We start from the raw sequence: 13252 nt of genomic DNA, 5'->3' as shown, positions 1-13252 counted from the left end.
CCCGTGCTTTAAACAGGTGTTGCAAGTGCATCATTGAACCAACGAATGAAACAAACAAACAAACAAACAAACAAACAAACAAACAAACAAACAAACAAACAAACAAACAAACAAACAAACAAACAAACAAACAAACAAACAAACAAAGGAGTCGAACAAATGAAATCAAACCGCCTGATTTTCTTCGAATTTGCTGAAGCGCACATCAAGATGGCGGTGAGACATACACGCCACTTTGAGCGCGTATTTGGCTACTCCGCTTTCGAGTTCATATCGAATGCAGCGATGAACTCATTTTTAGTGTTAGTTGAAGACATGACATTACGGCGAAGATTCAAGCATCTCTATTGCAAAATGATGTATCTGTTACTCCAGATAGAGGAGATACATACGCCCGTCACCTTTTCACGTAACGACACTTGATAAAGGAATTAGTAAAATTTACGGAAGCACTAGTGTTAAAAGGTAATACCTTTCCACAGCGAAGCTATTTAACCTGGGCATTTGCCGTCAGTTGTACGCTGGAAAACCTCGCCGAGCGATGACGTCACGTGCGTCGCCTAGCAACGTCTCGCACAGCTGGTTCGAGGTGTTGCTAGACGACGCACGTGACATCATCGCTCGGCGAGGTTACCACCCTCTCCCAGGTTACCCTCGCCACAGCCCAGAAATGCGGAGCATCGCAGCGGCCGCACAAACCCCGCCACATGCGCGCCACAGCCGCGCCACAGCTGCGGATATGACGTCACTGCACAGAGGATAAAAGCTCCGTGTCGCCCCAGGGAGGCGACAGTACGCCAGGCACCACGGCGCCGAGAACATCGTCGTGATTATGGGACGGCCGAAGAAGATCGTCATTCCCGAGGAAGAGGGTTAGGTTAGGTTAGGTTACCCTAACCGCTACCCTAGAGAGGGTTAGAAGAATGCGCGCGGACCCCGATACTCGGGGTTGGCTATGTTTGGCTAAGAACCAGCCGAGCCAAACCAAGTGAAGCAAAGGAAAGCAAAGCTAAAGCTAAGGAAGGGCCACCAGCTTCGCTGTTTGCCCAGTCTTCGCACCATTTAGTGCGAAGCTGCCCCCCATTTCTGTATTGTTAACCCTCCCCCCCCTCACCCCTAGTCCTTTTTTTTTCTGATTTGAGAAAAAATTAGAACACCTAACAAAAAGCTATCCGTATTGCGGCGCAACGTACGTGGTGTCAACGGCACCTGGTGGCACAGCTAGGTACCCCTCGTCCACATCCAGCCATGGCGTGTCCCTTAGCGCTGGGCCCTGCATGCAGGATGAGACAGCAAGTCTTGGTTCTACATTCCTATGATTACTGAATCCATTTACAAGTAGCAACAAGAGAAAAAAAATATAGGTGACACGTACGAGGAAGTGCTTACTCGCAATTCATTTTTAACTCAAGAAACCGCGATTTTATAGCCTCCTAAGACCCGTTGTACAATGCATTGCACATTGATTTTATCGAAATTCACACGGAAATGATTACGCGAAATATTCATTCTGGTTTGAAGTACGGTGCATGTGTAACTGTAAAGAAGTGGTCTACTCCTTTTCTTGCCATCCGCTTTCGAGAAATTTGACACTCAATTGATCTATACCTCTGTGTCGTACCAGACGGCCGAAAGCAACCTTGACGTGTGTTTCGAAATCACTGAGATTGCGTGAAAAATCCCGGACGCGGCAGCAACATGGCAATGTACTACACGTAGTTCCAACTTCATCTCTGCGTTTAAGCAATGACATGCAGTTTTTACAACAACATACATAAGAAAATGATGGCGATAGTAAATTTTCTTTTCACGTACATGGAGACGCAGCTTTTGGCATCTAACCGTGATATCTAAATTTTAAAGATTGTTTTTCAAGTCCATAACGTAACAGTGGAGAATAACAGCCACCTTGAAAAACAATTATATCCCATAGTTGGGTTCGGGTCTCAGGAGGACTGAGAAAAATAAATTCTGGGATCTTACATGCCAAAAGCATGACATGATTATGAGGCATACCCATAGTGGGATAATCTGAAATAATTCTGACAGCGTAAGAGTCCTTTAATTGCGTCTAAAGCCAAGTACGGGAGCGTTTCTTGCCTTTCCCCCCTATCAAAGTCCGGCCGCCGCGGCCTGTATAGAAACCGCGTCATCGAGATAAGCAGCGTGCAACACAATAACCACTGGGCTACTACGACTATTCTTTCTTTTATTAAGCAGAAAGCCTTGTATGTCTCGTCGTTCAGTCGACCTTCAACGTCCTTGAGGGAAAACCGTGTCGTCGAAGTGAAATCATACACGATGACGACTCGGCGTAGTAATTCCCTTTGCCTACACCGACCCGGCATCGTGTCTCATCGATATGCAAACGCTCACGCAACAATTCTGATGGCATGCGGGTCACCGTCGTCATCGTGTTAATTAAGATAGAGTTTATTCAGGCACTCGAACCCACGACCTTCGGTGGGAGTCGAACCCTCGAGCTTATGTGGGAGTGAACCTCCCACCTTTGGCGTTAAGGCGAAGCTAATTAAGGCACAGTTAATTAATATCGAGTTAAAGCACTCAAACCCAGGACATCTGGCGTTCATTATGGCGAGGTTAACTAAGGCACAGTTAATTAGGGTAGCGTCAATTAAGGCACTCGAACGAGCAACCTTTTCTCGCAAGAAAAAAAAACAAGTAATAAGAAGAGACAACGCATTCGGATGAGAACGTCAAGTAATTAGATGAATGTCTCTTGAGCGTGCAGGCCTTCGCCTTCACCCTCTTTGGCGTATGCTAAAGCGATTGTCAATTTTTAGTGGGGGACTCCACAATGGAAGACTCCGTATTAATTTTGATTCCATGGAGTCTTTAAACGTGAACGTGAACTGAAATCTAAATACGCAAGCTTCATTTTCTCATGTCGCTGACCATCTAAATGCGGCGCCGGAGTCGAAGCCACAACCTGGATTCATGCAGCGCAGTGGTACCTTCTATAAATGATAAGATCGCAGCATAATTCAAGAATTTCTGCAGTTTCGCAACATCATACTTGATGCAGAGATAACCTTAAAATCTTCCTCTTCGTCCGTTATTATACGACAGAAACAAGCTTGAAAATTTATAATTTCACACGTTTCTAACCTCCCAGAAAGTCTCGAAGCCCCTGTCGGCGATCTTGAGCAGCGCGTTCCTCTTGCGCGATGCCAGCAGCGCCCTCCACGAGGCCAGCGGAGAATCCTCGGCGTCGGCGAAGGCCAGCTCGGCATAGCGCATGCGCAACCAGGGCTTGTGCAGCCAGTCCGGCAGGAACAGCTGCCGCCGAAGCGAGCCCGTCGACCGCAGGAAACGGGAGGAGAGCTCGCGGGACGTCCCGTTGGAACGCGCCAGCTGGGAACGAAACATTTTTAGTATTACAAGCAGCGTATACTTGAACCGTGATTTTTTTACATGAAAGATGTGCGGATTTTTCAATGAGTTTCAGAAATGATACAATCTCTGTCATGCAATATACATGTGCAGTGCCTAGACGCTTTCGTCAGAGTAACGGCTTCTTTCATAGCAATGAAAGCCTATCGTACGTAGCGTCAATGAACTTGAAATATACGCGGTCGATCTTTACTAACCACTTCCGACAGATCGGTGAGAAACGTTCGTGCACTCTTTGTGTTGCAGAAGTCCACCATCGCAGTACGTGGTGCCTAAATATCGCCTTCCAAGGAACGGCTTCTTCATAGTTATTGATTTATTGAATACGTGTTTATTGAACCGATGCCCCATGTCCTATAAGGAAAAAAAAAGGGGGGGGGGGCTTATGCGGCAAACTTACAGCCGGCTCAGTAGTCCCATCTCCGCAGCAAGCGCAATCAGGCAAGCTTACAACGTTTTGTTTTTGACACGGTTGCTAGAGCCCGCAGGGATTATATCCAGGCGTCGTAGATTGGTGATGGTGGGTCCACGGACATCAGGCGTCGCATCGGGGCAGCCGAATGAGCGTCACCGTGTCAGCACAGGTGAGCGGCGCTGGACCAGAACTGTAGTCGCAGTCGACGTCTGGGCATTCGTGCGTTAAAGCGACTGCTGGCGGTTGCACAACATCAACATCTAGGGCACCATCATCGACTACAAGAGATCTCCGAGGGCACTTAGGGTGGTAGTTACAAAAAGCAATGATACGTAGAATCGAAATGAGGTAATCGATAGCAGAATAGGTAAGTCTAATTAAGCATGGTTTGGTATAATTTTGAAAAGAACACTACAAGACGTATTTGTGCGATCGCTGTTTAGGCGTCATTTGCCAGAAAAAGCTGACAATGTGGGCACCTTTTTCTACAATCGGAGCAGACAATGACATTTCTTAATCACGTTCGTGCAATGCTGAACTGTTGGATGCTGTTTTTTTTGATAATTGACTTCTGCAGCTTGTCTTCCAAGGTATATTTAAAATGCATCCCAATGACAGTTGAAGCCGCCATTCCAGGATTCGCGTGAAACAGTGGCTGGCGTACGGCATGGAATTAGAATTGCACGAATGTTAACGCTATCGCCCTTTATTGTTGCCCAAGAGAGCGAACCGAAGCACAGGGCAGGTCATTTTCTCCTTTCGCGTTCAGTGCGCGGACGATTTCGCGAACATATAATGAATATTGATTAAAACGAATGACAGTCCTATGCGCTTGTGTTACCCTCATACGGAAGTGACTGCGACAGTAGCATAGGGCCGCTGCTCACCTGTTCTTGTAATCCATTTGCAAAAAAAAAAAAAAAAAAAAAAAAACTAACTTAGCAGACAAAATCGCAACTTGCATCTGTCGAGACTTTAACAGATGCGGCTACTTTTGACCTAGGAATGGCGCACCCAGAACACAGGCATTACGTCGAAGGCGGGATACGCCATGGTAGCTCCATAGGAAATATCACTACAATGACAAACTTAATGACCGGAAGTATATCATCCAATATGTTCTCATTGTGAGCACACTAACTCTTAAACATAAGCTCGTTGGCGCGATGGGATGTATCCTTATTGTTGGCCATTCAACAGGGGGCTTGTGGCACATTTGGCTTTGTTGCACATTTAAGTAAAGTTTTTCACGTCGACATTTATCATCATCGTCATTACTTATGTCATTACCTTAGTTGAGGAGCAAGCGCAACATCATTACGAAAGGGTGGGAAATAATAGTAGAGATTGTGATAAGACACAGTTGGGTAATCTTGCGGCGTGATGACAGAGAGGAGAGGTTAAGATACGGTTTCTCAGTACGATAATTATTGCGCCAGTCATACTTGTAGGTTACCAGCTGTCGGAGAGCACGCGAAGATTGGTGCACACACAAGTAGATGACGTGATGACATCAACTGACGATTGGCTGATAAGATGACCGCAACAGAAATGAGCGTTCATTCGCTTGGAAACCGAAAGGCCGACCCCCTGGAAGTGCAATAGTAACAATGGCGCTGTCAGACAGGCAGACAGGCGAAAAATGGAGGATGCTGTTTCAGTAACGCCGATGTTTCAACAAGAAAGGCCCTGCATAGCTTTTGGCGTCTTTTGCTGTGATACGACTGCCGCAGCCATATATGGATCCTACGACAGCCTGTTCACCGACACTGTGTTTCGAATCGGCCATTGGGTTGGGGTGACGCATCTTAAAAGGCAACGAGCCGCAGGTTCTGTGGCTAGTCGGGTAACCTCACAAAGGATATGTTACGCGGTGTATTATATATAAAAAGAGCCAATATTCAATGAAGACAGGGACGGCTTAGTTGACCTAACTCTAGGGGACGTGCTTCAGTGTTAGCTGCGATGGACACTGAAGTTGAAACAAGTGATAGCAAAACGTCCAGAGGTGCACTGAACAAACACCCACTGCAACACACCAATGAGGGCGCACATCGGTTTCCACCCCGCTATCTGTTTTTCTAGCTACGTACTATTCGCTGCAGAAAAAGAAGAAACCTTTGCAGATGTACGCCAAGCTGAGCAGCTGATACTACAAGTACAGCGAAGCTGTATAAGCAACTTCTCGCACTCTTCGGGAGTAATAAGTGTCTGGTTGTTGGCAGGCATCATGATGATTTATCACCGACGCCGTCTACGTGGTTCTCATCGACGCCCTGGTTCCCTGATCACACGGCTGCTTCGGGGCCCCCTACGCAGGCGGCGTTGCTGGATAACACTGTCAGCATTCACTGCCACGGCCTTACGAACTCTTAATTGGCCACTAATGTGGAGACGGGAAAATGCTATGCGAGAATTATCAATTACGCATTACTGGTAAAAAAAAGAAAAAAAAGAGAGAGAGAACCGCCAAAAGAAGTAGTTGTATATTCGAGTGAGGTACGCGCACGGCAACCTTTATTCCATAATTTTAAAGCGAATTATTGTTGATTGCCTCTGCGTAGGCTGCGTGGCAGTATGACGGCGTCAGCCTTTTGCCGCCGCAGCCGTACAGATTCCTAGCTGAACTGCAATGTAGGACCGGTATATCGCGACGTGAGAAACAAGAGTAACGGATGGCTGGCTAAAAACTAACAAACACGCATAACAGTTCTGGTCTATGCGAAGGCGACATGGACAAGGTAACTGTTTTATTCGAATAATTGATTATTACATTTCAAAGCAAATTCAGAGCTCCTACACACGTTGCGTATACATTTGATATAGACCACGCCGTCGCATGCCGGCCTTTATCGTCGCAAGAAAACGGCCGCCGAACTCCAGTTAACAGCTTCACTGTAAAGTTTGCAGCCTTTGGGACTTGTCCTGTCAACCAATAGTAATCGTCGTCTACCTTGAGCGCATGCATTTTATGTAATGACGCGCACCCGATACCTTCAGGGCACGGACTGCATGCGCATATCAGCGTGGCATTGCGTTTCTGACAGCATCGTGGCGAGCAATAAGTATTACTTGAAAGAAATGTGCGCTAGAGACGGTGTAAATATTTTAGGAAAACCTTGTCGGAACCGACTCTGCCTATTCTAGCTTTTTGTTTGCTCTGTAAAGCGTGCATTGCCGCACGCACATCCGCGCAAGGTGAAGCCACAGAGCCAGGTGACTTGAAGCAATATCATTAGGATTAGCAGACAGGTCCCATCTTTTAAATTTCTTACGGCGCTATTATTGCCGGTGCTTGGAAGTGAAAGCCGCATCCTTGAAAAACAGCAATAAACTTCATCGTACACAGAATGCCACCTTGGTGCTGCCTTTGTACATTCGGTGGACTTCTCGTGAAATACATTGTTTGAGAGATATTTGCAAATATACTATACATGCAGAGTACTAAAGTGGCAAGGTACCGTAGTTGCAGAGTACTAGCTTATGTAGATACGTGCGCATTATATTATGAAATATGATATATTTTGATGCTTCGGCAAAAGAATTTTAGAGAATTGGAAAACACCTTGCTGTTGGGCTATTTGGTAGTTTATATTAGATAATTAAAAGAGCGCAAATAGGCACACTCGCAACCAGGCACACAACCACACACGCCAACACACTAGATACGCCCCCCACAGAGCGCTGTGTGTGGGGGACGTGCAGACAGACACAATCACACGTATCTAAGTGTGTCCGCGTGTGTGGGTGTGTGCAGGATTTCGAGTGTGCCTATTTGCGCTCTTTTAATTATCTAAGATGTTTACAGAATTATACTACTTGTTTTCGCAAAGGTGTCAATAGAACGTTATGAAGATTTTTCCATCCCTGGTACTTGCGCCATAGAAATCAATCAATCAATAGATAAATCAATCGAACGATCAATCAACCAACCTAACCTCGTGCGCTGACGTGCTGACGATCCAGTCCACCAGACGGCGTGTCATCTCGCGGAAGTGGCGCTGCAGTCGCGCGCGCCTTTTCGGGCTCCGTCCTCCTCTCCGCTTCCGGTTTCCCAGCCTCACCCCGTTCCAGTAGACGAACGCCACGAGCTCGGGAACTGCGCCGGCCACCAGCCTCAGGCAGCGCAGGTCGGCGACGTCGGCCGCCGGGTCCCCGTCCCCCCAGCCGGGCTGGCGAGCGCCCGATAGCTGTGCCACTTGGCTGAAGCGCTCGGTCCTCCGTTCCAGGAACGGGGCGTAGCGTACGTACATGCGGAAGGCCAGGTAGTTTCGTAGCAGCGTGACGCCGAACTGCGTCACCAGGGCGGCCAGCTGTCGCTGGAAGGAGCCGCCCTTGACCAGGACGGGCGTCCGCCGGCCGAATGTAGCCGCGCCTGCGCAGAAGCAATGCGTAAGAACGCGCTGCAGTTGGGAATCCATGTTGAAGTAACCGCAGCGCAGAAACAGACGAAGGGCACGTGACAAGGAACAGGCACAATGTCCGACTTCTTTTATGAAGGTTTGCTTTCAGTTTCAAAGATAAATATAGTGAACTTTGCTTGCGGAGTAATTCCGGAGAAGGCATAAGCGTAAAAAGAATTCTGTGCATTGCCGGACGTGTGAAGTTATTCGCTAGCTGTATAAACTAACTAACTAACTAACTAACTAACTAACTAACTAACTAACTAACTAACTAACTAACTAACTAACTAACTAACTAACTAACTAACTAACTAACTAACTAACTAACTAACTAACTAACTAACTAACTAACTAACTAACTAACTAACTAACTAACTAACTAACTAACTAACTAACTAACTAATAGTAATCGACGTAGTAATCTCTAACTAAATAACTAAGAAACGTACATATTAAAGAAACGTACATACATTTCTCCCCGCAGCGATGGCCTAGTGGTATAGCACCCGCCTCGTATGCGGGAGGCACCGAGTTCAAATCCCGGTGCCGCCGGGAACCCACCGGTTTTTCTAATGGGTAGACATGTCCCCTGGCCTCGGCTGTCGTGGGGGTCGACATCTCGAAAGAGGGCCCAATAGAGATTTCAGCTCTTGTCTCTGGGAGCCTCTTGTCCAACCACAGACGGCGTTGTAGACAAGCATCCGCCGCGGCTGTGGGAGGCAAGTGCTGCCGCCGGGTACCTACCGGTAAAATAGGTACAAGCGCGCTCCCGGCCTGGTGCTCGGCCATTATGGGACCTCAACGCTTGGAAAGGGGTGTTTGACCTCAGCCCGAAGGCGCCCCCACCTCAATAGGTGCTTGGGCGCCACATGGGAAATGACCGCCATGGGAGCGGCCCAGACACCACTTGATTTCCGTGCTCACGTTTGTTTCGACGGAAATTCAGGGCGCAGGCTCCTTTCCCAAGCGCATTACCCCAGAAGAAAGCCGAACGCCAGGCCGGGGCACGCTTGTACCCATTTGAACCAGTGGGTGCCCGGCGGCGGTGGGAATCGAACCCATAGCCTCCCGCAGCCGAGGCGGGCGCTCTACTTACCAACCTAACTAACTGGCTAAAAAAAAAAAAACTGGCTAAAAAAAAAAACTAACTATAACTAGCTAACTACCTACCTAACGAACTACGTAAATAAATTGAGTGGCTATTTAGAGATAAATGCGTAGGCATTACGTCACATTTATTTTTATCTACATACACATACCTCTACCACGTGACCGGCTTCCCACACTTCACACACATACACTTATTTCCACTTTGACGTTCCTAATGCTAACGTATTAAAATAAATTCTCATATAAGTAAACAAATATTTATTGAATTGGCCCAGGAACAGCCGTGAGGCCGTCGTTAAGCAGCACGGTTAAACTGCTTTTGTGCAATTCATAAAAAGTTATTATGAAACACTTGATATGTATTGAGTACATCAACAGCGAAGGAAAACTAAGAAATTACGGCATTACAAATTCCAGCTTATATACCGGCAGCAAAAATAATAATAATGATCCATCGAAATATCTAAGCTACATTCCTTATTTATTCATATGCTATTAAAAAAAAGCGTCAGATACAAAACCTAAACACGTGCAAGAGGAGGCCTACTTTGAGAGCAGGCTATCGCCATTTCTCTCAGTCATTGGTGCTGCTGATGCATTTTTTCACGTGTTTTCTGAAAAAATCGCTGCGAAGACCCGAGTTTCTTCACCCGATTATTCTATCACTACACTTAAACACAAGCATTTCTAAACTTAAAAGCCCATTTATCTATAAATGTATAGATAGCGATGGTGCTCGAACAGTGAACACACGAAGTCACCGACATAATTATTAGTGCGGGAGAAATTGATAACGGAAAGAAAGAACAGACCACTATTCTAGACCTCTCTTCTTTTCCGTTATCATTTTTTTCGCGTTATAAACTATGTCACAGTAAAAGCAACAGCGCAAACTGGCCCAACTGTCTTTAGATTTGGTGTCTATCTCCCCTTGTCATTGCCTTGTGATTAGTGCTGGTTGTGCTGCGCAAGCTATGTTAGCCTTGCTGAGAATGTGCTGTTTTCAGTAAAGCACAGTAGTTGTGGTGTGAATTCCCTACTCTTGTCTCTAATCTTAATGACTGGTTTTTCCTGTGAATGATGTACCAACCCCCTGGTCCGGATTTCAACTTTCCTGTCTTCTTCAGTTGGCCTGTGTGATTACATTCGACAACCGACGACTTGGCTCGACGCTAGCACTCCGAGTTGAGTGTCGCTCGTATTTCTGAGCACAATAAAAAAAGTTAAGTGCTTGGTTCTGCATCGTCGATACAAGGTGACAATAACCCCTTCACTCAGGGAGTACACATTTTTGCACACGACTTGTTTTTAGCTGTTCTACCCAATCACGAAAGCAATAAAACTACAGGAAATAAGCTTCGGAAAAATGAAATCATCTCTCAATGCGACTCCTCTTCAGCTCAATGTGGTCAGTACTTCTACGCATTACGACTTTGCTGAAGGCACAGCCATGCTTGGCGGGTTGTTCAGCGTGTCCCGTTCCCAGAGAAATGGCAAAACAATAGTTCTTCCTTTGTCATAATTTCTGCAGCCAATCAGCCACTTGAGTCTGCGCTTTGAACTGATGATTCAATTTGTTTATGGAGAAAAGAAAAAAAACGCGAAAAAAACAATAAAGATCGCGACAGGTCTGAGTGAGTATTACGTCAATATTTTATTAGGCGGTAATTATGGTTACTCCCTAGTATATGCAAAAATCATCCTCCTAACGCCGTGTCCTTCTTTTCAACGACGTCTATAGCGCATCGGCATACACTTATGTCGGTTTGACATTTTTATCGATGGCAGGTAAACTCAGGGTTCTGACGTGCCAGAAAAAAAAGGAAAAAGAAAAAAAGACGAGCTGACTGCGAAGCACGCCCCGTTGTGGGGGGATTACAGATTTACTTAGACCGTTCGAGGCTCTCTAATAACCAGCACCTAGTACAGGATACGCAAGCGTTCTTTTCTTGCATTACGCCACTACGGGAGTGCAGCCGCCGCGACAGGCATCGAACCCACAACTTCGCGCTCAGCAGCACAATGTCAGATTCATCAACATTCCGCCGTTATTCGTGTCTGAAGGGGGCACCAAAGAAAAATATGGCAGATTCAACGCACATCCGGGAACCTACGTAAAGCGAAACTCTGCCGTAGCGGTCCATCTACAAATGCTTACTACAAATGTGCCCACTTCATTACTGCGTCTTAGGCGTAATGGAAACTGGCGCGTGCGCACGTTAGTTCTCGTGCACCTGTGCTACGCAACGCGACAAGCTAGGCGATCATCTCAAAGAGCTAGTTTTCATTGGCACGGTTGAAGAAATGTGCTATTGTGGTCTAATGTTCAGAGCATCGGCCTGCCAGGCTGGGAGATTGAGGCTCGAATCCACGATCGGGCACGTAATCCAATTTTATTTGAACTTTAACCTATTCGGCAAGACAACAGCAGCAACCAGCAGCTACTGTTAGGAAAGCCTCTGTTATAAAAAGAAGGGAAAACTAATTCGTACAGGTATGCAGCGTACCCCGTCAGGACATAAATATCGCAGTCGCTCCGCTCTGTGAATGTGGGCTACCAGCGGAGCTGTTTTTCGGCAGTACGCACTATATGTGGCCTCCCCATATCAGCGCACACAACATACTAACTGCCTTACTGATTTGCTTTGCCTCCTCATAGAGGGCGTGGGAGTTTTCAGGCGCGGACATTGAAAAATCAATGGTAGGGTAGACATATACAGCTCCGCTGTAAAAAACAGGATGATAATGATGATGTTCATGATGACGGCGTACCTCGGAAGACGGCGGTCAGGAACCGGGTCCAGTTCCAGTGGGTCCCATGGACGAGCCGGCCGACGGTGGTGAGCGCGTAGTCGTGGACTCCCCGCCTATGCGCAGCTAGTTCGACGAGCGCCTGTTCGACGCGGAACAGTCCGTGCAGGTCTCGGTGTCCGGCGACTTTCTGCACCGCCGTCAGGTACCACTCGTCGTTGGCGTCGCGCATGCGCACGAAGTCTCGGAACAGGGGCTCGGGCGGTTCGATCCGGGCCACCCAACGCGTTCGGCCACCGGTCATCCCTGACGCGGCTCTCGTCCGGGAGGGCCTCAAATCGTGCCACTGCTCGGGAAAGCATGGGAGGAGGGGGGGGGGGGGTGTATTCTTTAAATGTCCACCTAATGGTCATGTCCATTTCGTCTGCTGCTGAAGTGATGATTGGCTGCGGCGCCTGGCTCTTTTTGACGCGCACCGCAGCCCAGCCATTCCGAACTTCAACAGCAGACGGAATGAACATGTCCACTATGTGGACACATACAGAATACCTCCCCAGCCGGTAATTAGGAGATGAGCGAAATTGTGCCAGTTGCGTTTGCGGTGTCATCTCGTATTGACCCACGCATGATGGCGGACGTTCGTCCTAGAGTTATAGCTGAAGAACGTTCGAACACGACAGAGCTTGCAATTCAGTGCTGACTGGCAATGTCGCGTTACGAACGGGACATGGGCGAAGAACGAGGCGAAATAAACATGGCGCTACTTCCAGCTGGCGTTTGTGGATAGGAAACAGAATATACAAGTATACAAAGAAGAAACAAGATTAAACAAATCACGGCAGAACTCATCTTCCGATGTCTGTCGGCGGTAACTCGCATAGCATTCGAGCAATGCAGCGACCGACTGTATTCCTGAAGTCAGGTTGATTTAACGCGTGTAGCGGTAATTTCGACAATTCCGTTGCTTCGGCTATACGCCAAATTCTCTGATATCGTCCCCCTTTGCTATGGCACTCGCTTGCCAAGGTCACCCATGAGCATGGCGCCATGACGAAGACTACGACGCTGACGCAGTGGCGATGGAGTGACGAAGAAGGAATGGTGTCGATGGAACGACCAAGGCCGTATAACCACGAGGGCAGGACGACAATGAGATGTC

General features: G+C 47.3%; 1 protein-coding gene across 1 annotated transcript in view; it reads right to left on the bottom strand.

The window, feature by feature from the left end:
• Window positions 1-1168: 1168 nt before the first annotated feature.
• Window positions 1169-13252, bottom strand: part of LOC119432563 (uncharacterized) — a 32871-nt gene continuing 20787 nt past the window's right edge. The window contains exons 3-6 of the mRNA XM_037699725.2: window positions 12115-12439; window positions 7768-8204; window positions 3130-3375; window positions 1169-1273 (exon numbers count right to left, since the gene is read on the bottom strand). Of these exons, the coding sequence (XP_037555653.1) occupies window positions 1169-1273; window positions 3130-3375; window positions 7768-8204; window positions 12115-12397 (1071 nt within the window). The 5' untranslated portion in view covers window positions 12398-12439. The remainder of the gene's footprint in view (window positions 1274-3129; window positions 3376-7767; window positions 8205-12114; window positions 12440-13252) is intronic.

This window comes from Dermacentor silvarum, chromosome 11 (assembly GCF_013339745.2).
Source record: "Dermacentor silvarum isolate Dsil-2018 chromosome 11, BIME_Dsil_1.4, whole genome shotgun sequence".
NCBI classification, from domain to species: Eukaryota; Metazoa; Arthropoda; class Arachnida; order Ixodida; family Ixodidae; genus Dermacentor; species Dermacentor silvarum.
Note: the sequence above shows the minus strand (reverse complement) of the source record. Positions and strands in the feature narration are given on the sequence as shown.